The 24521-nt window shown below is 35.8% G+C and overlaps 1 protein-coding gene across 4 annotated transcripts; it reads left to right on the top strand.

Moving 5' to 3' along the window:
- Window positions 1–337: 337 nt before the first annotated feature.
- Window positions 338–24521, top strand: TBK1 (TANK binding kinase 1). Of its 4 annotated transcripts, none has more exons than XM_041465603.1 (21): window positions 338–458; window positions 2221–2361; window positions 3185–3314; window positions 3864–4045; window positions 4850–5010; window positions 6879–6989; window positions 8732–8911; window positions 10253–10449; window positions 11634–11692; window positions 12793–12884; window positions 13325–13426; window positions 15431–15509; window positions 16389–16510; window positions 16636–16712; window positions 17056–17095; window positions 19343–19444; window positions 19534–19630; window positions 20694–20800; window positions 21110–21181; window positions 21863–21916; window positions 22035–24521. In XM_041465603.1, exons 1-21 carry the CDS (start codon window positions 372–374, stop codon window positions 22084–22086), a joined length of 2244 nt encoding a protein of 747 aa, XP_041321537.1. In that variant the 5' UTR covers window positions 338–371; the 3' UTR covers window positions 22087–24521. The 4 variants fall into 4 exon arrangements, 3 of the variants coding, with proteins under 3 accessions (XP_041321537.1, XP_041321538.1, XP_041321539.1); XM_041465604.1 differs by having other exon boundaries at window positions 21908–21916; XM_041465605.1 differs by lacking the exon at window positions 21863–21916.

Genomic DNA, 24521 nt, shown 5'->3' on the forward strand with positions numbered 1-24521 from the left:
TTCTATATATTTTGTTACTTGATCATTTCAACACCATGTACAGCAGTAAAAAGATTATAAGATTTTCACCTTTCCAGTTGGTCTTTGAAACAAAGTTTGGGGAATACAGACCTTAAATTCAGAAAGGTGTTGTGTCAGTGGCATTACTTTTGATTGTTTGGCTTATTTTTGTTTCCATGTTTCACCTCTTATTTCTCTACTTGGTTGTTCTTCATTCTCCATGTCTTTGGAGTTAGAGTTGGGGTTTGGACATTTATATTTCCTTCTAATTTAAATTACTCCCTTTCATGTATTTTACTAAATCATAATTCAGTGTATTGAACCTTCTGTTTTTAAGGTGAAAAAGAAAACTCTCTGATCAAAGAGCAAAGATGCAGAGCACTTCAAATTACCTCTGGTTGTTGTCTGACATTCTGGGACAGGGAGCGACTGCAAATGTTTTCCGGGGGCGACAGAAGGTTTGTGAGGAATTTTCATATGCAAGTAGCATCATGAAATCAACAAAAAAAGTTAAAGATTTATGCCTAAAGCAAATGTGTCTGTGTAATTATTCATGCTTAGTTTTTAATTTTTAATATTTGTCCATTGAACTAGAGTTCTGTAGTTAGATTTCTAAGGATTTGTTCTTAATACTGTATTATTTTTCCTTGTAAAATATTAACTGTTAGTAATTCTTCATTCCTTTTTCTTCATTTTTTATGGAAAAAAAGAAACCTTATTCAAGAATTTGAATAGAAACAAATGACCTGCCAGTTTCTATTACATGATCCTATTATATATACCTTTGTTAAACTGTCCTTTCATTGGTTTTTATCTGTTCTTTTAAAACCTGTTTCGGTGATTTTTATGATAGTTTTATGTGAAATATTGTTATTGTAGTGGATGAAGCTGTTGTTAGTTGTTGTCTGTAAGTCAGTGCTTTTTAAATGTCTTCTTAGTGACGTGCCTTGAGTAGTCAGTGCAAAATGGTAATTTTTTTCTGTGAAAATGATACGCCGATGTGTATGTTGCAACCTGAGTGAGGGACTAAGAGGACTTTACTGTTGTAGTCATTTATTCCTATAAATTTCACAGTAAGTGAAATTTCACACACACTATCATTACTGTAAGGCAATTTTCACAACTATACTTACATTTGCTTTGTTAGCAAAGATCACAAATCAAAGATAAGTTGTGAAAGTTGCCTTACAGTAATGATAGTCTTTGTGAAATCAGTACAAAGTGATTTGTAAGATACAGTGTTTCTGTGTTCCACATTTAAGTGTGAAACAGCATTAAGCAATAGTTTGGCAGTTAGTGTGCTTTTCTGGTAAGTGAATTTCAGCACAGAATGATTGCCCTGTAAGCCATGGCTGCACCTGTCATCACCCTCACTAGTGTGAGCCTGTGACCTGCAGCTCATTGTCAACGGAGAAAGCTTTTACCTGGGCACCAGTAGTGCATGTGGGTGCACACCTTGTCTTAGCACAGGAAGGCTGTGTCCTTAGAAATAGTATGTTGCACAAACTGCTAGTGCAAGCTTATTCCTAGAGTGGACACGGGAAGATGCTTTGCCCTGAAGAGGGACAGGAGTTGCACTTCCAGCTTGTGCTGTTGTTGCATGACTGTGTTGGGGCTTAGTCCCTCTGGAGAACTTAAATCTGATTAAGCTCACGATTGTGCTCCTGACACTTACTATGTGGGTTTGAACTGCTTCAGGATTTTACATGAGTGGCATGTAGTGCTCGAAACTGCCTTTGAAAAAAACAAAATAGTGGTTTATCAGTATAAACAAAACAGTAAAGAAAGAGAGAGCAACATTCAGCTACCGGAAATTGTCTTTTAACTTAAGCAAGCCAAGTATGTGCCTGCCTCTCACTGATTAGTGCAAGTAACTTTTGCTGAAAAAATATTTTTCAGCTAAGTTTAGGATTAATTTTTAAATGTGTAGCCTTTGTTACACTAACAGTTCTCTTTTTTTAAGAGCTCTTTGTGTTTTGTGACCTAATGAGTTTCCATTCAGCTAGTCTGTTTGCTTTTAGGCTATATTAAACTAGTGCAATTTTATTTTTTTAGCAGAATCTTTATTTCCACCTTAGCACAAAGTAGTATTTTGAAGTATTTCTAGTCTGATTATACTCACATGTACAATAGAAAATTTGAAAATGCTTGGATAATGTCTGTGTGTACGTTTACAATTTTTTGCTTCTGTTTGATGAGTGGTTTGTTTGTTTTCAACAGAAAACTGGGGATTTATATGCTGTCAAAGTATTTAACAGTATAAGTTTCCTTCGTCCTGTGGATGTTCAGATGCGAGAATTTGAAGTATTGAAGAAACTAAATCATAAGAACATTGTCAAATTGTTTGCCATTGAGGAAGAGGTAATTGTGTTTGTGATCTGAGATGCATGGGAGTAACTGCAGTAACTGTTTTTTTGTTTTATCCACAACTATAAAGTGTATAGTTGCATTTTTAAAGAATGGTAACATACATGATGATACAAATACTCCCACTCAACCACCACCATATTTTGGTTTTCTTTCTTCTTTGTTGTTGTTGTTGCTGTAAGAAAGAATATGCTTGCTTTCAGTAGGTGAAACATCTTCAGTGTGTAAGCTCAAGTATATCTCGAGAAGCCACTGTCCTAAGTTTTATCTTGAATTAGGATTTTTAAGGTATTTACATGTATTAATATTTAATAGTTGAATAATGGAACTGTTTATAGTTGAAGGTGTTTCGGTATTGCTGACAATTTTATGCTTTTCCTTTGCAACCAACTACAATGATGGCATAGTATACTATTATACAGTAGTATAATAGTATAAATTGGAGCATCTGAACTGAAACTGAAACTGATGAGTTGAAATGACTGAGATGATGAGATGAGTAAAGAGTAAAGAAGGACAGTTCGTATTCTCAGCACTAGTGGTGCGACTTGTCCACCTGTCAATAATGCTGTCAACCTGCTAGTGAGTAGAACTTGAGGCTTTCTTAGTTATTTTCCCCTCTCCAAGTTGGAATACATGAAACAATATAAAAATCCACCTGCACTTCTTTTGAAGATCACCAGAATGGAAATTATGATATAACTATAGATTTTACTTTTCTTTTTTGAAAGTAAGATCTTGTGGTTATAGGTGTTTTCTGACATTGCTGTCACAATAGTCAGATGCTTAATCTCTTTTTGATTTTTTTTTTTTTCAGACAACTACTAGACACAAAGTACTAGTTATGGAATTTTGTCCCTGTGGGAGTTTGTACACAGTTTTAGAGGAGCCGTCTAATGCCTTTGGTTTGCCAGAGTCTGAGTTCTTAATTGTTTTGAGAGATGTGGGTATGTAGACTTAGCTCTTTGGTCTAATTTGTTGACTGAAGCAATCTCATACTTGTTTTGTTTATCTTGAAACAGCAAGAGACAAATTTAAATGACTGTCAACTAATTGAAGAGATTAATATGGTCATATGGAATCACATATTTATATTTATGTTGGTATAGGTATCTGCATTAAGAAGCAATTTTTGTGTAAAGTATTGATGCATTTTTTTCTTTATTTCGAGATTACTTTTCACATGTTGTACAGACTTCCAGTGATAATTTCAGAAGAGTTAATTAGAAAAATAATATGGTTTACCTGTGATTACCTGCTATAAAATTTACTTTATGGGAAAGATGTTACTGAGAGCAAGAAATGCTGTAATTTAGCTGTTTGGAAAGAAAAAAAAAGCAATATGTGGTCATGGTCTTCCTGTTAATTGTCTGTCCCTTCTCATTCCCATTTCCCAATAAGAACATAAGCGTGTTTTCCTAGTATCAGTTACAATTCAGTGTTTGCACAGTGTCACAATGTGTACATAAATTCTGTATTTATTTTTTGAATTGAAGTGGCTGGGATGAATCATCTCCGTGAGAATGGAATAGTGCACCGTGACATCAAGCCAGGCAATATAATGCGTGTTATAGGTGAAGATGGGCAGTCTGTTTACAAACTTACAGATTTTGGTGCAGCAAGAGAACTTGAAGATGATGAACAATTTGTTTCTCTCTATGGCACAGAAGAGTATTTAGTAAGCCCATATGATTTAATTTTCTGTTGAAGAAATGTTTGAAGCTTGAGGCCGTTTATGATTATGGTTGAATAGGTCAAGGTCAGGTTGTTGGGAATTAGTATATAAACCTTTGTATTACAGTTGTTTGTATAACTTTCCACTGGACTTTTTCATCATGGATCATGCCATGCATGATGTAAATACATCAGCCTTGAAATAATTTCCAGGTCCAGCTTTAACTGTTGCTGTGTGTAAAAGGAGGAACAACAATATTTTAGTTAGGAATATATTTGCTTTTATCTCTGTAGATGTGTTTTAGTTTGTGTTTGAGCTACTTGGATGACGTTAGGTGTAGTTAAGATTCATGTGAAACCTTGGCTAACCAAAGAGAGGCAAGTAGAGAAGTATCAAGACATGCACCTTAGTATGATTTTCTTCCTGCCATGTTTTCCCACGTGTGATTCACAGCTGATACTCTCCTCTGCTGTGAATCTTTTTTCCATTTGGTTTCTGTTGTTTCAAAATCATCAGGAGGAATACTGAATTTCTTCTCTTTTTTTAGTTGTCTTTTATACTAGTACTCACTCTTGAGCTGAATTTTAAAATATTTATTGCAAACTTCTTAATAAAAGCAACATTCATACCTAGGAATATAGTGATGTTTGTGAGAATAGCTTAAGCAACTTCTGTGATGCAAGCAAGCTTTTCTTTTTTAAAGAACTGAAAGTTTAGACTGACAAATTACCTTTCTGTGAAAGGATAGATTGGGTTTTTTCTTTATAAAGCTTCATAAAGCAATTGTAACTTTTTTTTTCTCTTTAGCATCCTGATATGTATGAGCGAGCAGTTTTGAGAAAAGAACATCAGAAGAAGTACGGAGCAACAGTTGATCTGTGGAGCATAGGGGTGACCTTTTACCATGCTGCAACAGGAAGTTTGCCTTTCCGGCCTTTTGAAGGACCTCGGAGAAACAAGGAAGTGATGTAGGTAATTTAGAAGGAGAATTTTAACTGTTGGTAAATTAAATCAGCCCTTGAAATGCTTTTTACCAAGGAATCCTACACACATATAGAAAAACTTCTAAACAGTGAAAATATTAAAGGACAAACACTGCCTTGTTGTGGTATAGCCCCAGTAGGCAGCTGAACATTACACAGCTCTTCACTCACTTCTCTGTAGTGGGATGGAGGAAAGAATTGTAAGGGTGAAAGTGCAAAAACTCATATGTTGAGTTAAAGACAGTTTAATAAGTAAAAAAAACCTCCACAACAAACATCAGCCTTTGCCTCTTAAACCCAAAGGGAAACAAAACCAAGGAACACAAGTAATGCAGAAAAATCCCGAGTTGCTCACAAGCAGCCAACTGATGCACAATCAGTCCCTGACGAAATGCTACCCTGGAAAATTCTTCCCCACCTCAGCTTCTGCTGTTGAGCAATATGGTGTGGAATATCCCTTAGGTCAGCTGTCCTCCTGTATCCCCTTCAGACTTCTTGCCTGCCCCCAGCCTACTTGCTGTTAGGGCAGTAGAAAAGTAGAAGAGGCCATGATGCTGTGTAAGTGCTGCTCAGCAATGGCTAAACATGCCTGTGTTATTGGCACTGTTTTGGTCACAAATCTAAAACATAGTACCATACATTACTGTGAAGGAACTTAACTCTATCCCAGCCAAAATCAATAGAAGCATTCTGCTTCAACAAGGATTTTACTCTGTGGCACCTTAAGATCTGAATTAAGCATTTAATTTGAGAAAGACCTGAATTGAGCTCCCCCAAAATATTGGTGTTTTTCCGCAAATCTTTCTTTCAGCATGGCACTAGGCTGGTCTGTTGCAGTGCCATTTATGTAACTTGGATACTCAGGCAAAATTATGGTATTCTGAAATGGGGTTTCAGTGCTGCAAATTTTTGTTTTCATTTAAATGATGGTCTTACCCAGCAGTCTTGAAATGAGTGCACTACCAATGAGACTGACATTTGAGTAGTACAATTGTGGACTGCAGCTGCAGAAAAAAGGGATGGCTCCTGAATGGAAAACAGAAGATATGCCTGTGATGTCATGATTGTATTCGATTCCTGTTTCATCTTAGTCTGGTTCTATTTTGTTTTCTGTGTGTTGCATTTTAAGAATTAAGCAGGGTGGTGCTTGGAATCTTTAACACGTCGGTACCATCTCTGTTCTGATGCTCTGTGTAAAACTGACTCCAGTTTTCTTAGTTGAAGAAATTTTCCATTTTGTGATGTTTTTCACATAAGAATTCTTGTTGTAGCTGCTTGAGAGATGTTTTGTATGCATCTTGTCCTCCAGAAAAAGAAAGCACAACTGAAATATTCTGTTGCAAAAAGTCTATTGATACTCATTTGTTTCATGAAAAATTTGAGAAATACTTGCCTGTGCAATACAAAGTTAAACAATGCCAAATTGTTCCAGATTTCTGGATGTTCCTTCTCTATGCCCAAGCCACTTTGTGGTGACTAAGTGTTTTCTATTGCTGTGGAACATGCTTGAAGTTAGCATGTTAATGTGTAAATGAACTAAATTGACTTTGACTAATCAACTCTTGTGAAAACCTTTGGTTTCCTTCAGTATGCTGGAAATATCTCCAGAAGTTTTCCCCAAGGCTGAGGTAAACCAAGTTGCTTCTCCAGCGTAGCTTTTTGTTCTTTACTCTTTTAGCACAGCTCTGTCAGCTTGTAAGTGAAGCTTCCTAATTTTTGCACCATCTACAAATTTAGGCCAACCTGTCATTTAAATTTGCATTTTTGCTGCCCCTTTGAGGATTAATTACTCGACCTATATATGTATAAGAGGTAGTAGTTGAAGTTTCCGTTATTTTTGTAATGTATTGCAGGTATAAAATAATCACTGGAAAGCCTTCTGGTGCTATTTCTGGAATACAGAAAGCAGAAAATGGACCTATTGAGTGGAGTTGGGAGATGCCCGTTTCTTGTAGCCTTTCAAAGTAAGTTTGAACTTACAGATGTTCACAAAATGTTTCAATACCACTTCATTGGGCTTTTCCAGTTATTTTCTGGGATTGTGTCTTTGGAGCAGAGATCTGACACAGTTTTTTCTTTGAACTGTTCAGTACATCAGTACAGTCTGACATTTGGTTATCAAGTGGTTTTTTTCTTCTCATCTGTCCAAATAGTTTTGTGATTGCTAATTTACAAATGAGCACATCTGATGTGATTTAAGAAGAGATACTATTACTGCATTTTTTCACCCTCAGGAATGAAGAATTAATAACTTTGATGACCCTCATTTCTTGCAAGAATGTGACTTGAGATATGACAAAGTTTAGGCAGTAGGAAGGAAATGATAAGCAAAGACAATTGAGAGGCTTACTTTTTGCTAGGAAAAAGGTCACATAAGTGCATTTTAACACATACTTGTATCTTTTCAATTTTATCATCATATTTTTGCTTCATATGCCTGTAATATGCAGTAGGAAGAGCTATGGAAGATCTAATTTTGATATGACTTTGAAAACACCTCCCATAACCCATTTACCCATTTTTCTTCCTGAGACTTCTTCTGGACTTTGAAGTTACTAATCTTTTGTGGTAAAGGAGGAAATAAATTGTTCTATGAACAGACTGTAGAAGCAAACTTTTTTGAAATCCTAATATGTACATCCTTAAGGGGTGTAGAGTCAAAGTCTGGTTTATATGAATTCATTAGTTTAGAATATGCAGAATTTGCAATTTCATGATACCGCTCATTTGTTCCTCTGCTTATTCTGTACAATTTAACTGCTTGAAATTATAAAGGAAGCAGATTTTTTCTCATTAAATGTCTCCTCATAATAATCCTTTTAAGTAGTATTCAAGGAGTATTCAGTGTTAGAAGTTTAGTACTAAAGTGAGTTTGAGCACAGCATCCACTGACCTCTAATGCAGTCAGCAGTGTGCTTGCAAGCCACTGCAGCTTGCTCCAGAATGTTACCAGTTCTACTGCTAGATTCAGGCTTGATGTGTACATAATGTTAAAATTTTGGAGTTGTTCATGGTAATGCACAAGTGGGATCCATAAAGTTCCTTACCATTCAGATGCTCAACGAAGAAATGCAAGAAATTTAAGCTGACCTTTCTCTTAGAATAGTAACAACTGTAAGGCAATGGGTAGCACAGGTTTTTTTTTGCAGCATTGAAGCTGCATGTGCAGAGTACTTATTTAGCCCCATCTCAATCAGGATGAATTCTTAGTGTTGACAGTTTAAATAATGAGTCTGCTAATCCAGCTGATTTTGATTTGAAAGCAACATAGTGTGCTCACACAAGCATCACCACCAGCAAATCCTAAATGGCAGTAGCTTCCTTCAAAGTGATACACTGTGGTGTGTGGGGTGAGCTGGGTAAAATGTGACTGGGGTGGTAGAAAGTGGCCTCAGCTCTACAATGTAGACTTAGTAAATTTTATGTGATTTTTGCAGTGTGAGTGAAATTTCTCAAATACCAAAAAAAATACTTGATAGTTAAGCCTGAAAAGGAAAGGTTTAAAGTACATGTACTAATGAAAAACAATGGACATTGCCCTTGAACATTTTAGCTGCTCAGTGTAGGAAAAAAGGCACTGACAGATTCTTTAAGGGATAATAGATGTGTATACATGAGACAAGTCAAATGAATTATTGCAATTGGTTGCAAGATAAAACGTTCCAAGTAGAACCAAGTTGTCTCATCTCTTCCTGGTGTCCTCTAGGGGTCTGCAAGTACTGCTCACACCTGTCCTTGCGAATATTCTTGAAGCAGACCAGGAAAAATGCTGGGGATTTGACCAGTTTTTTGCAGAGACAAGTGACGTACTGCACCGGATAATAATCCACATCTTTTCATTACAGCAGATGACCTTGCACAAAGTTTATATTCACAACTATAATACGTAAGTGTTCTCTCTCTCTATTTGCATTGCTTTAGTCTTGTTCAGGCTAACAGCACTGTGACCAGATCACCATTTACAAATTCAGTAACCTGTGACCTCATGTCACCAGTGTTACAAATTCAGCAACCTCTCCTTGGCAGTTTATCTGAGGAAGTAAAAAGGCGCAGTTCTCCTGCATAGTCATAGTGCATATGGAAACATGTTGACCAGAAATAAAAATAATGTCCTCAAGCATACAAAATGCACACATTCTCTGGTGGCACGCAAAGCTCTCACAAGGGCTCTGAAGTGGTAATTGGTACAGTTTAGGATCCTGATTTGTTTGGGGTTCACTTTATGACCATGAAGTACTGATGTTAAAAGCTGTGAGATGTACAAACATAAATGCCTTTTTTCTTCTGTGTTACAGATAATACAGAGCACATGTTAATTTCTAATACATGGGTACATACTGTTATTTCATCAAATGTGTAAATACAGTTCTGCCCACTTCAATTTTTCTTTTCTATTCCATCACTTTTATTTTGAGATAGCCCAAATACTGTTTTTGCAGAGAAATCTTGCTTCTAATTTCTATTATTCTATTATTGTTTGCATGTGTGATTGTTTATAAACTAGCTGTAGTATTAAGAAGCAATAGTGTACTAGTGCTGCACAGGAGGCAAGCTGGTCCTTCCCGTTAGTGTGCTGAAGGCTTTTCTTCTTTGTGGGAGGTTTTGCTAGTTTGTTTTTTGGTTGCTGTTGTGGTGTAGTAGGTTTTGTGGTGGGGTTTTTTTGAGGGGAGAGGTATGGTGGTATTATGGGTTCTTATCCTTGTATCTATTGATTGCTCTAAATAAAATTCCAAAGCGTCTTTGCTCTTTCTTATCACTGCTGTTTTAGGAAATAATCTGGCTGTCTGTTAGCTTACGGGCTGAATTTAATTTTTTGACATGTAAAACACCAGACTTTGCTTTGGGAGAGACCATCCATCTGCTTTTCAAGAAATGGATATGCCTTAGAAAACTTAAGTAGGTTTCCTTCCCTTCATCTGGTGTTGGCTGTTTTTACAGACCTTCAGACCAGAGCAATTTTGTTTAGACAGACGTGCTTTGGCAGATAATCAGAGGTAGAAAGGAAGTTTGATATTTTGCAGGAAATAGCTTCTATTTTTGTAACACAACAACCTGGTGTCTTAGGCACCATGCTGTTTTTTTACTTAAAAGTTAAGTGCATTATGTGTAAACCCAGCTCTTAATTAATCAGAAATAAAAGCAATTTTTATTTAAATAATACAAAATTTGAATTGCTAAACTATTGTAGCGAGTCTAACTACTACCGATTATATTGTTTGTATTATAGAGCTGCTATATTTCATGAGTTGGTCTACAAACAGACAAAAATACCATCTCAGAATCAAGAACTGATATATGAAGGTCGGCGCTTAGTACTAGAGCCGGGCAGATTGGCACAGCACTTCCCCAGAACAACAGAGGAGAATCCTATCTTTGTAGTAAGCAGGGAGGCTGTGAACATTGTTGGATTAATCTATGAAGAAGGTATGTGAAAGTAATTTCCCTTTTCTCACAGCTATCTTTTGTAAATAGTTTGGGTTACTTAATGTAATTGTTTTATGTCTGTTATGTCTTAAAAATAGTGTTGGAAATTTTCTTTTGTTGATATCTGAAGTTCTAAGTATGCAGTCCCATGTTTTTCAAAACTGCTGAGTATCCAGAACATTTTTACAGAAACAGTAGGTACTTGTAATGTTTCAAGTCCTTTGGACCTGAACATTTGTGTGCTAAGATGTAGTGGTGCTTATGGAGTTATGAACCTTTTTGAAGCATGACATTTTAAACAAGTGGAAAGAAACATTATAGGAAGTAACTCAAAGCTGGTTCTTTTGTTCCCTTATTCACTAAGTGGAAAATCAAGTTTTACTTTTTTTTTTTTTTTCTAATTTGTCATGAAAGTGGTTAGCCTTTCAGTTAAGAGAAGAGGTCTTTACAATGTGCATTTGCTCAGAAGGTAAGGTAATACCATAACAGGAGGAGAAAAAATAAATTAAGGTTTTGAATTTCCATTTATCATTGTGAGGCTTTTAGAGGAGCCTATGCCAGGGCCCTTTTTAATAAATGATGAGCAGGAGGAGGAGTAAGATATGGCTGCAGTTGAGAGGTCAGTGTTGCTTTTGTCAACTGACTGCTCTGGCCAGCTGGCACTCAAACAGAGGTGCTGAAGAGTTTGGGTAGGTGAGCTGTTTGTGGAAGGATCAACAGGGCCTCAAAATTGTGTCTGTATTGTGGCTTTCTGAAGTAGCCAGTGAGCATGAGAACAAAGGAGATTCAGGAGGTTGGTGAAGTGCTACCCTTAAGAGCCTCAATGAAAATAAGCAGCCCTGTGATGAAAAGGGAACGGTCTTCTATGTGGGCAAACATGGTACTGAAGAACAGAGAGAACCAGTTGTTTCTCTCAATGGAGAGACATTGCAAGTGGAGACCTGCATGAATTAGGTGCTGTGCGGGATATTCAGAAGTGAGTCTGGAAAAGGAAGGACAATTTGCTGAAGGTACCAAGTTATTTAAAACAGTTAAGACAAAGACTGATTTTAAAGGAGTGCATGAGAACCACATGATATTAAAAGGCATAAAAGCAGTGTACAGGGTGGGGAGGGATAACAATCTGAACTTTTGAAGTCTCTTCTCAAAAATAATAAAATACAGACGCTTGTTGTATGTTTCAGTTTTACTTCCTAAAGTACATCAACGTTACGATTTGGATGGGGATGCCAGTATGGCTAAAGTGAGTAATTACCATTTCAGATTATATACCTGTCTTGGTTAATGATAGTGAAATGAAAGCTTAATTTTCAAATAAATAATGTTAATAAAACTATTTTGGAATGCTAATGAGGATTCTGACTGATAGAAATATATTTATTAACAAAGGATCTAAAAATATATTAAAGCTGTACTTTTGTATGCAAAATATAGTTTGGGTTTTTTTAAAACCAAACCCAAAGTCCAGTCTTCTAAATTCAAAATGCTCTGTTACTGTATAATTCAGTGGTGGTGGGCAGTCCTGAAGTTAGAAGCTTCATAACTTATAATGGTTCAAAATTTAACATTAGAAAAATATCTCTTGCTTGATAGAGAGGAGTCTCTAGGACTCTGCAGATGGGTGGAATTTCTGTTGCCTCTTAGAAACTTTCAGAATCTGTGGGAGACAAGTAAAGGATGTTGCATTCTTTTGGTTGTTTTTCTAAAACTACTGAATGTATGCGCAGCCAGGTTTGACATTGTGATGACCACTTATACATGTGAAATACTGACTGCTGAGGAGCCTTTTATTCAGACATGGTAGTCCTGAAAATGTATGCCACTTTAAATACCAGTAATCTTGAAAATTAAGAAACAGAATGCATCAGTTTATATTAATTATTTAAAATATTGTAAATTATAATATCTGAAACTTCGTTCTCAGTTCTAAATAATACAGCAATCTTGTGAGTGGAGTTGGGTAAATTAAGAGAGTCTCTAGCCTTAGAATTAAAAAAGTGTCAATTTTTACAAGTTCCTTTTAATGTATGTGATTCCTAAAATATTGAAGAAATGTACTTGTAACTTTGACAGAAATAGTAAGTTGCGTCATTTGTGTTTGTGAGATTTGTTTTCATCCCTAGTAGGTGCTTCAGCATAACTGGAAAACCCATGTTAGCTCTGCCTTCATAATGGCTGTTTGGTTGTTGCCTGACTAAAGCTTAGGCCAAGTTGCACATTATAAACTACCATCCTCGTGTTGCTTTCTTTTATTAATCTGTGTTGCTTTGTTGTGATGTATTGTCTGGAAGCAATTGTTAAGAGAATGCCAGATCAGTATTTATGCTGTTTTTTTTCCTCCAGGCAGTGACAGGTATTGTGTGTTATGCCTGTAGAGTTGCCAGTTCTTTGCTACTTTACCAGGAGCTGATGCGAAAAGGAATTCGATGGCTAATGTAAGCAATTGACTGCATTTCATTATTCTTTTTTTTAAAATCAAGATATGCCTTGATTATAAATACATAATTCTGTAATCTCTTGATATCTTGGGAGTTTTTGTTTATCCTTGAGTAGGGGTAGGCTGAATTTCTCCCTTTTTCCTGTCATTAGGGAAACAAATTTTTTTTTTTTAATAATTAAAGTTAAGGTGTTTGCAAATTTACTTTCTTCTGTGTATAATTTAAGTCTGACTTCTGGTAACATGCAGATGGAATTGAACAGCTTGCACAAGGTATTTTTATATGAGGATTATGTAATGCATCTCTAACTGAAAACAATTCCTCCTGGCAATTATTGCTGCAGATATATTACTGTATTACTGATTGCTGGTAGGATGGCAGTTGAATACTTTTATTCATTACTTTATACATTATAGACTAATGCTTCACTTTTTTAGTGAAATAATCAAGGATGATTACAATGAAATGGTTCATAAAAAGGCAGAGATTGTCATCAGGCTGGATTTCTGCAACAGAAACATTGAGAAGGCTGAGAAAATGTGAGTAGAAGCATTACACCATACACATTGATTCTTCATTATCATTTTTAATGACAACAGTATTATAAAGTTATGATTATTTGCAGTGGTTTTGCATATAAAAATTAAATTTGAGTCAGCATAGATTTTCTGATGGCACTGACTTAAGCAGATTTAGTCATATATGTTCCTTTAGTTAGAGTATTAATTTTGCTGCTTAACCTAATAAGAACAAGTAATTACTAATTAGTGGTAACTGTGTGTGTTCTTTTTCTCCTGCTCTGACTCAGCTCATTTGCTCTTACTGACTCTAGAAGCTATAGTAAAGCTTGGACAAAGAATCAAGTAGCTTTGCTTTCATTAGTGCTTTTGCCACTGCGTTTGGTTGCATATGACTTCAAATACTGCTCCTTACACAGTTTTAAGACTGTAGCATTTTCTGCGTGAAAGGAATTTTCATGTTGAAATACAACACAGAGCAGCTGCAAAAAAAACCCAACCAACCAGGCCCAGCCCCCCTTGGTCCCTTCCCAGGAAGGTGTTATTCTTAGGCAGTGTGATAAGAACTTCAAATAGCACCTCTTCTTAGCATTCTCCTATGGGTGGTAATTTTCCTGTTCAACCTACTGCCAGTCTTCCCCAAATGCCCTCTTAGTCATGAGATTTTCTGAACTTCTCACCAGGCTGCTCTGAAAATGCAGGTACCCACAAGGTGATTAACACACACATGTAGAACCACTGGGTTTGCGGAGTAGACTTAGGAATTAAACTTAAACCTGTTGGAGCTGCTATGACTGTGCAAATTGAACACCTTGTTTGTAGTAATTGTGGATGCTCAAGGGTTTGACAGATTTGTTCTGTGTGTGTCAAGCCTACCTTAAAACCCAGGTGTGTCTTTTTGTATTGGCTTCAAAAACACCACAAAACCACAACAGTGAAACAGTAAAGTTGGTAACTTGCAAGATAACACCTGTGCAGCCTAGATACAAATCATCAGGGCAAGAGCCCAAACTCCTCTTCAATCCCATTTGTACTAGTTGGCAGGACTAGATCTTGTTCAATCTGTGTTTGGTTCAGATAGTTTCTTCCTGCATTCTGCCAGAAGAAAGCCACTCAGAAGAAACCACTATCAGTTCTGTTTTGTGACTCTGTTGTGCTCAACAGTACCTCAGCAGGAGTTTGAAAAAAAATGACATTCATTTACTAACTGGAGTAGTTCTTAACGTGAACAGAAATTTTCTATGTGTTGGCATATGGTCTTTTGGCCTCTTACAAAGGGGCAGGATTTTCAGTTTGTTTGACTTTGCTAACTCCATAAAAGTCTTCTAAAGGACATGTCCTCTTGTTTGTCCTTCCTTTTCAAGGCTGTGCTTCAAAGCATGACAATACAAAGTCTTTATTTGAAAAGGTAAATAAAGCATTGAACTTAAGTGAAGCATGTATTTTTTGAAAGCAGTTGAGCTGTTTGTGATGGTGTTTTTAAAACTAAAATGTACATGAGACTCAAGAGAAAAAATATTGTCCTGAATAATTTATTTGGCACTTGAGCTATGGTCATATGGAAAGTATCAGTATGAACAGATGGTCCTACTATCCCAGCCTTTAAGCATTTAACCCAGTAAGTTTTCTCAGAAAACATTTTGGTACGTTGAAGTATTAGCGTGTTAATGACTACTTTAAGTACCTTTAGTTAGATAAGATTAAAAAAATTACTTGATGAAAGGACATAGTCTTCCACTGCCTGTTAAGTACAAGTAATAATACTAGAATAAAAAATTCAGGAATGGAAATTTCAACTTTATTTTAACAGTTCCAATGTAGGAAAAAATCAAGGAATGTTTTTTTTAAATCTGTTTCCATTGTTAATGGCCACTTAAATTTGTCAGTTTCATGGTTGTTGCTTGACTGAGACTGTATTTCATATACAAGAAGAGGCAGTCACTGTTATGAGCTGGATTCAAGAAATACTTTGAGTGTATTCACTGCTTGTTTATTTTTTTTTAACTGCCTTCTTTTGCTGGACAGATATGAAAATTTGATGCAGATCAACTTGGAAGCATCAGAAGTAGATGAAATTTCAGAGATACACACAAAACTCCTGCGCGTAAGTGTCTGACAAAGTTACCCTGTCATTCTGGAAATGGTGTTGCTACAGAAAAAGCCAAATACACAGTAACACAGGCTTCTGTGAATAACAACTCTGAAATTTCAATGTAGTTTCTAGATTGCCAGTTGTTAAAATGTCCATACTAATGTGACTATCTTTCTGAAAACAGAGCAGATCCTTTTACATTAGCTCAGTGGAGTGAAAATGAGTTCCCGAAAATACATTCCTATTTTCTAAAATACTCAAGAATTATAACCCTGAAATATATTTTGCTTTGCTATTTTTTCTTTTCCATTTTTTCCTTTCCTTAAAGAATTATTGACTACTTTGTTGGCTTTCTAAAATGTTACATTAACAAACACACTTCAAAGTGATCTGCTTTGAAATGTGCATCATGTTTCCAGACATTAAAGGAAAAATTGAAAATAACTTAATACACTGGGAGCAGATAAAAAGTTCTCCATTCTAAAACCAAAAGATTATTAGTGCATTTTTATTTTGAAGGTTATATGAGCTGCAGAGAAAGGAAGGTATGAATCATGTGGATAGTTATTACATGAATTCTTAATAAATCAGAAGAATAAGGGTAGAAGTAAATAAGGGATTTATGAAAGGGTGAAAGTTATTGTTGAAAGAAAGTAAATTTTAACTAACAGAAATGCCAGCATCAAATATTATTCTTTCTTTAATAATACCTTGCTTTATCTGCTTCTAGCTAAGCCTAGGCAGATAATTGGACATATTTCTTTAATGGAGAACAGTGAAACAAACAGGTTTGTAGTATTAATGTGCTCAAGTAATTATCAAGTAATGAGCTCAAGTAATAATTTTTCACTTTACCTAGTGATAAGATTGAACCTTCTTGCTCTTACATAGCTCTCCAGCTCTCAGGGCACCATAGAAACTAGTCTGCAAGATATCAAAGCCAAACTTTCTCCTGGTGGTTTACTGGCTGACACCTGGGCAAATCAGGAAGGCATGCATCCAAAAGACAGAAAGTGAGTAACTACTTACTGTTTTAATGTGTATTGAATTCTGCATGGAGTTGGAGTTCACAAAGCTCACTAATAGGTACTTGAGTTTATGTATAAAACATCTAATTTTCTTCCTTTTGTCACTCCAGTCCAGAAAGGCTGCAGGCCCTGCTGTCTTCCATCACAGACATCTACTATCAGTTCAAAAAAGACAAAGCAGAACGAAGTAAGTAGTTTATTTGATTCACTTTTAATATAAAATGTAATGCAAAGGACAGGTCAGTCTTAGTTTGACTAGGGTATTAGTGGTAGGTATGGACAGTTAGCCACTTGTGCATATGTCTGTAGGTCCTTAGTGTGATACCATGCTAAAGCCCTTACGATGGAAACACCACTATTAATACCATAAATTGGAGTTGCAAGACTAGAGAGGAGAAAAAAAGTGTATGACCATTTTGACCTGTAAAAAGAAGGAAACTGTGTTGGAAATGGGTAAACTTAGTAGAGTTTTGCATCAATACATCTAGCAGAGTTAGATTGGTAATGTTTGTCATCTGCTCTGATCCTAGGGCTTCCTTATAATGAAGAACAAATACACAAGTTTGACAAGTAAGTTTTGAAGTTGCCTTTGGGAGCTACCATGATTGCTTTCAGGTCCTCCAGATGCTCTTGCCAATAACCCATTATATTAATTTTATTGAAAATCATGACTTCTTTAGGATTGATTTGTAAAAATTTTATTTTAAATTTCTTAATACATGGGGGTACTAGCATATGGTAATGAGGTGCTTTCTGGCTGTAGAGTGTTTTCACTGATAGGCCTTCTAAAAGGACAATACCTGACTGTTATATGGGCATAACTGGTTTGTAGGAAGTTCACCTCTTCCCTGGTTTTTTTCAGGCAGGAAAAAGCCCTGAGTAAGATCAAAATGACTTTGCAGCTAAGGTGGAGATAATTTTCTACATATAAGTAAAATATGGACTAGCTGAATGAAATTCTAGAATGATTTAATCTTAAAGGAAATATAACATACAAAATTAATTTTAATTCCATTCTCCATGCTTGTTTGTCACTCATGCAAGGTGTTCACATTAAGATCTGTTTGTAACTTGGGTCTCTAAACTCCCATAGTCTCCACTGATTTTATACTGCTGTACTTGTCTCAGGATTTATTCACTTCCTCATATGCAGATGGCTAATGCCATTTAAGTTGCCCTAAAATATCTGGGGCATGCTCTGAGACTGGGAGGTAGGACAAAGTCAAATGGGAAACCTGTCAAATGGACAGGTCAGAAGCAGGGCAGGATATCTTAGCTGGAGAAGAGAAGGTTGCATGGAATCCTCCTAGTGGCCATCCAGTAGCTGAAGCGGGGGGGCTACAGGGAAGCCAGAGAGTGACTCTTCATCAGGAGCTGCAGTGACAGGACAAGGAATAATGGCTTCAGGCTGAAAGAGGTGAAATTTAGGGTGCATACATTGAAGAAGTTCTCTGTGAAGGAGATGAACACTGGAACAGATTGCCCAGAGAAGTTGTAGCTGCCCCATCCCTAGCAGTGCTCTGTGACATGGGGGTTGGAACTAGGTTACTTTTATGGTCCCTTCCAACCCAAACCATTATAAGATTCTATCTCAAATGATGCTAGATGCTTATGCTTAAGTAAATAAATTATTCTCCTAGTAGCTGGTCAGTTGCATGGTTCCCTAGACTTTGCTCAATGTTGCATGAATTTAGACACCACTTACATAATTTTCTAAAAAATCTTGCTCTTCCTACCTGAATGTGGCTTTACTGACAATTACAGATAGAAAGCTGTCATGCAGAGGACACAACTTTGCCACTTGATTTTCCCATAGTGAAAGCTAAACTGGATAACTGCCAAGCCGAAGAGAGGGTTTTCTACTACTAAAACCATGTCCTTGCCTAAGTGTATGATAAACTTCAAATAAGTATGCTTCATTTTCGTGGTTTGAATACTGGACTGTACAGGTTTGAGATCCTAAGTCCATCTTTTTTATACTTGATTCACCCCACAGGGAAATGGCAGTGGCTTTTGTTAAAGACTGTGTGCTATTATCAGCAGAGGCTGGCCTTTGTAATATTTATCTCTAAGCAGATAAGAGAGCAGCACTCTATTTGAATTTCATTTTTCTGGTTGAATGATAGGTATGCATTCCTGATGACAGTCCAGCTACACTCTAGCTACAATTTAATTAACAGTATTTATTATGCAAGACTTAATGAATACCTGAACTAGGTGTTGATCTGTAGTGTTCTAGTATCCCTTACACTTAACTGGTGCAATGCATAGCATGGTGAGGCAATTACACTGGGACTACTGTCTGCCACACTAAGAAGAATTAGGCTTTGTTTTCCTTTATCTTCCCTTTCTGCTTGTTTCTTTTTCCTCTTGTCATAAAATTAGGCTGACATAAAACTTCTGTTCTTTTTCTTGCATGTATGTTACTCAGTGCAAAGGATTATTCATATATGCTAGAAGTTCCAAGTATCTGCAGTAGGCAAATATGAAATAATTAGGACTTTAGTCCTTTCCATGTAGAATTCTGAATATACCAGCTGACTCAAATAAGACATTTGACCATTTATTCATATACAAGTATGCATACAAATACAAACTAAGTGCTGCAAATCATTTTCTTCCTCCCTGCTAGGGTATATTTTTGAAACATAAATTGTCAGTTCCTGTAGAATGTTGAGTTCCTACACATTACAACAGCCTGAATAAAGGTGGCTGCACAGATTTTAGGTCCACAAACCTTTCTCCAAATTTTAGAAAGTTAGAGGAGTGGGGTTTTGAAAGCATTATGACACTGGTTTGGTTGTTTCTGTGTTGCAGGCAGAAGCTGTATTTGCATGCTACAAAAGCCATAGCTCTTTTCAAAGATGAATGTGTCAGCAAGTATGAGACATTTTTGGACAAAGCTGAGGACTGGACAAGGCAAGCTGTTGATTTCTTTAATATTTGGTAGTGTTCATCACAGCAGTTTTATATAAGCAGCTCTTAAGAGAAAATTCTTTCTCTTTTAGGAAAATGCTTCACACAAGGAAGCAATTACTGGCTCTTACCAACCAGTGTTTTGGTATTGAAGAAGAGGTGTCCAAATACCAGGATTATATAAATGAGGTAGAATGCTTCAAAATTATGGGTAGCATTTGCATAGTTAAAAGACTTCCACGTATTTTCATGTCAATAGTGTTGCTAAGAGTAAGTCTTACATTAATGGAGTTGTATTTAAATACTGGCCTTTGTGGGTGCTCTGTGTGGTCTGCAGGAGCTTCATTGCCATGTTAGTGTGGACTACACACTGAATGCTGTTATTTTTGAATAATTGAATAATGTGATTTTGTGAATTGTAACTTGATTTTGGAATTTAGTGGGGCTAATTTGGTTTGGGGTGGTGGGTTTTTTTTTTATCTACATGGGGGTTTTTTGGTGAAGTTTGTGGGTTTGGATGATTTGGGTTTGGTTTTTTTTTTTTTTGCTAATGTTAGCATTTCCCCCTCAAAAAAGAAAATCAGTGCAAATGGATATGGGTTCATTGAGAAACGTTCTGTGCAACTGTTACCATAATATTTTCAGAGGACATAGAGGATTATCCTAATTCTCTTAGGAAGTATAAAAATGCTGCTTCCATAGTCAAGATGAAGGGATACATATTTAAGGATGTTAAACTAATGATCTGGACTGTAACTCTGCAGGATGCAAACTTATCAGAATTACCTCAAAATTGAGAGAATAAGACCATTTTCATGTAGTAAAATTATTGTTTTTTTTAGAAAGGAAAATAAATGAACAAAAAGCCCTTGCTAATTGTAAAATCAGTATAGGAATGGTGAACAGAAGCATTTTCCTTGTTATTTGTATTTTAGTTGCACCACCAATCTATTGATTAGGATCTTGTTGCCCTAGGATATCTACAGACATAACAAATAGATATTTCTTCCTTTCCAGAGTTTATTATGAAAGTATTAGATAAGAAGATGGAACAAACCAGGGAATTATTGGTCATGTCCATACAAAACTTGCTGTGATGATCTCATCTTGGAGCATATCAGCCTCCTTAGTACTGTAATGAGTTTATGAGATATCACAGCAACAGAGAATTTAAAAAAGGATTTTAAGGTGGGCATCAAGATAGACATGACATCTTCTATTGTAACTTAGATTTCCTTTTTATCTATTACAGTTACAAGATGCCCTGCCACAGAAAATGTTTGCAGCTTCCAGTGGGATGAAACATACGATGAACACAGTCTATCCAAGCTCAAACACATTAGTAGAAATGACTCTTGGGTGAGAATTTTGTAATGGGATTGATGTAATACTGTATGCTTGCTATACAGGGAAATTGAAAAAAAATTAAATGGCTTAGTGATTGTTGTATAAAGATCAAGAATTCTAGGTTGCTGTAGTGGTGGCACAGACTGGGAAGTGAGTGGGGACAGCACTGATGTATCATCTGTCTCTTTGTAAATAAACAATGTACCTGTCCCTTATTTTGTATGTAATGGCAAGTTGCTGAAAACTGTGGTGGTGAGTGATCAGAGCAGGTGTCTATCCCAATAAAAACTTTAATCTTTCTTTTGCTTCTGGTTACTACAGGATGAAGAAACTAAAGGAGGAAATGGAAGGTGTTGTTAAAGAGCTGGCTGAAAACAACCACATTTTAGAAAGGCAAGCAATTGTTTTCCCTTTTGGGCCTGAAACTAGGGGCAGGCTTAAATTGGTACATTTTATAGAGCCAGAATCTAAACTAAGGAAACAATTCTTTAATGTCTTTAATTGTAAATATATTTTAAGTTGTTCAAATGAGGCATATCAGAAAAATAATTACTTAAAACCTTGGAACATGGCTGTGTCAGAATGATCTTACAGCAATTTTTTGGGCATTTTTGTTTCATGTTACTTTGGTTTAGCTATAAATATTAAAATATAATAAAATAATATAAAATAAAAATATAATAATATAATACAATATAAAATATAAATATAATAACAATTCCTGTCACACAGACGGATCAATTCTGAATTTAAACACAATACTGTTGCAGCAATGCAGTGGTGCCTTTTAATTCCTCCCTTTTAGATGCTATTTTTGACAGCTGTGGAATTACACCAATCTGAATTAATGATTTTGCAGTTTTCAGATTGCTTAAGTAAAGTGAAGAGGCAAACATGTTTCTTACAATCCTGAGAGGGTATTGTCATTATCACATACAGAGTGATTTTGATTTTTTTTTCCTATGAAGATGAAAAAATATATAAAAATAAGTATCTCCTGAAAGTTCCAGGGTAAATTGGTAGAGTGGAGTTTATCTTCAAGCTGAATTAGTTTTGTTTGTTCCCCACTCCCAGTCCCATACTTGCAGCAAAGCTTCCTGTCTTTCATCTTCTTTGCAGATACAAAAGGTAGGTACAAATGCCTCTGTTGTCATGTAGCAAGGGAAAGGAAAACCCCATAAACAAATTAAAGATTGATTCTATATTCTAGTCAACCACCTAAAAAAATACTGTTTTTATGGTTTAGATTTGGTGCCTTGACTATGGATGGTGGCCTGCGGAACGTGGACTGTATCTAGCTTCCAAAGGACCCGAAGAGGACTTGTAAATTTTTTCAAAGAGGAAAAAAATACTGTTGGGACAGTTGAAAGCAGATAATAAACCTGTATCCAGGATTTTTTTTTTCCTTCAGCAACTGTAATATTAAAGAAAATGTAAATATGTATAATATGTAAATACAAAAGAAATATATATCTTTTCTTGGTCACTTTTAGGATAGAATAACTTCTGGCAGGGAATTGAGCCCCTTGGAGGATCTCTGAGGATTCCTAAAGGGAAAAGTATTGTTGATGAAACTGACATTTGTCTGCTTTGAATATTGCCCTTTTTTTTTCAGAATGCAGTTTAGTCTTCATTGCAAGAGGACTTGCAGTACTCTAAAAGACTGTTGTATAAAGGGTATTTTGGATTTCCTTCAACAACCACTGTTATGTAGGAGTCTAGCTGGATGACTTCGATCATCACAGAACATGGTGAATGTTTTAAATGAGATGTTTTTAAATGAGTGTGAATAGGGACTAAGAGTGCACATAGGACAGAACAGAAATGCATTTCTCTTACCTTCACATTCAAATTGTTAGTTCTCTTCTACTTCAGAAAGCAAATTCACAATATTTTTTTAAGTTCTCTAAATATTTGGTGCCATGTTGTCTGTAATCATTTGACTGCTTAGTATATGGAAGTTTTGCACTCCAGCTTGTCAGAATGAATGTAAAAATTCATTTTTTGGAGTACAGCATTTTCAGACTTTCCCTGAAATCTTGTTGCTCACCACAACAGTGGGTACTTAAAACAGCTTCTTCTTAATCTTACTTGCAGGTATAATTTTTTAAAAGGTTAGAAATTTGGTATGAGAAGAGTTTATGGACAGTCAGTAGACTGGATAGTATCATACCTCAGTAGTAACTGAATAGTGGAAAATAAGATACCAGTCTAGATTTGAAAAGGGACCACTCCACTGTTGCCTTACAACTTAGGTACCAAACTTTGATGGAAAATTTAGTAAGACTGTATATTTATTTTCCAGCATCAATGGTTACTACTTTCAGTGCTACATGATTGGGATGCAGAGATGCAAAGTGAAACATTCTGCTCCAAAATACATAGGAGAAAGACAATAGGAAAACAAAAAATTCTGGAAATATCCCTTTGTTTGGATACTACAGATGTATGTACTTGTTTCAACTATTAGAGAACTCATTCCTTCCTTGTGGAAACCTGGCCATAGATGTTCAGTGGTGTCCAATAACATTTCTCATTGCTGCATTACACCTGTAAGAGCTGGACCAACTATATTTAGAATTTTCCATAATTACTGGTGGAACATTTAGGTGTAAACTAAACAACATCGACCAGTGATAGCATCTGGCAGTTTTGTGATGCTTTTTCCCTGCTTATCTGTCCAGGTCAGAACACAAAACATTTTAATTTCCTTTTTAGAAAGTATTTGGAGAGAAACTTAGGAAATTTATAAATGAGTGTTTCATTTTAAAAGAAAAGGAAATTCTCTTGCCTTGATGTCCAAGACCTGCGTTCCAGTGTTCTTGGTGAGAATCAAAAAAGGGAATTCAAACATTTTTACACTCATGTGAGCAGCTTCTGTCTTTGTCACCCAAAAAATCTAGCTATGCAAAAGGAGTGCAACAGTTTGTCACACATCTTTCTTTGGCATTCTTAACAGTTTTAAAATACTGGAATGATGTCTAACTGGAATGTTTTAATGCCTGCTTGTACATTTGTTCATTCACATCCACAGTCTCACTGAATATCAGTAAATGACATGAATAAATGTTAAAAGAATTGGGCTCTCTAGATGTGCGTAAACTGTATTTCGTTTCCAACATTATAACACGTTGTTGTTTCAAAGTTCTTAATCTTGAAAGAAATCAAGTGCTAAGTGGAATATATAATTTTCAACTTCCTTATACTGAAGCAGTCTGAAAAAGAAAGTTAATTGTAGTATAGTCTGTATGTTGAGATATGTGCAGCATTGTTTTACATGTTTGAAAATTTTTTGTTATATTTTATGTTCATTTTAAACATTGCTGGCTTTAGTCTTGCTGAATACATCAGTAATCTTAATCATGTTAAAATTTCTTTTTCTAAAGCAATTTTAACAAAGCTGTAGCTAAGGAACTTGAAGTAATCAGTTCATAAGCTTCTGATTACGTTATTATGAAGCAAATAATTTTTCAAGTCAAAGCCTAGTGTTGGTACCATCAACTTTTTGCTCAAACGAAGTGTCCTGATGTTATGAGTCTTGCTATTCGTTTGCCAAAATAAGTAATAGAAAGTAATATATGGTTCTTCTTCCTGAAGCTGGTTTACTGGTTTGGGGGGTTTAGCTGAATATATTAATTATCTGTTACTTGAACAAACCTGTCTTCATATGAATTGTGAAAATGCATGAGTGAACAGCTTAATGACATAAATACATCATCAACCACTTATTGTA

This window comes from Pyrgilauda ruficollis, unplaced genomic scaffold (assembly GCF_017590135.1).
Source record: "Pyrgilauda ruficollis isolate IOZ18807 unplaced genomic scaffold, ASM1759013v1 scaffold19, whole genome shotgun sequence".
Lineage (NCBI taxonomy): Eukaryota > Metazoa > Chordata > Aves > Passeriformes > Passeridae > Pyrgilauda > Pyrgilauda ruficollis.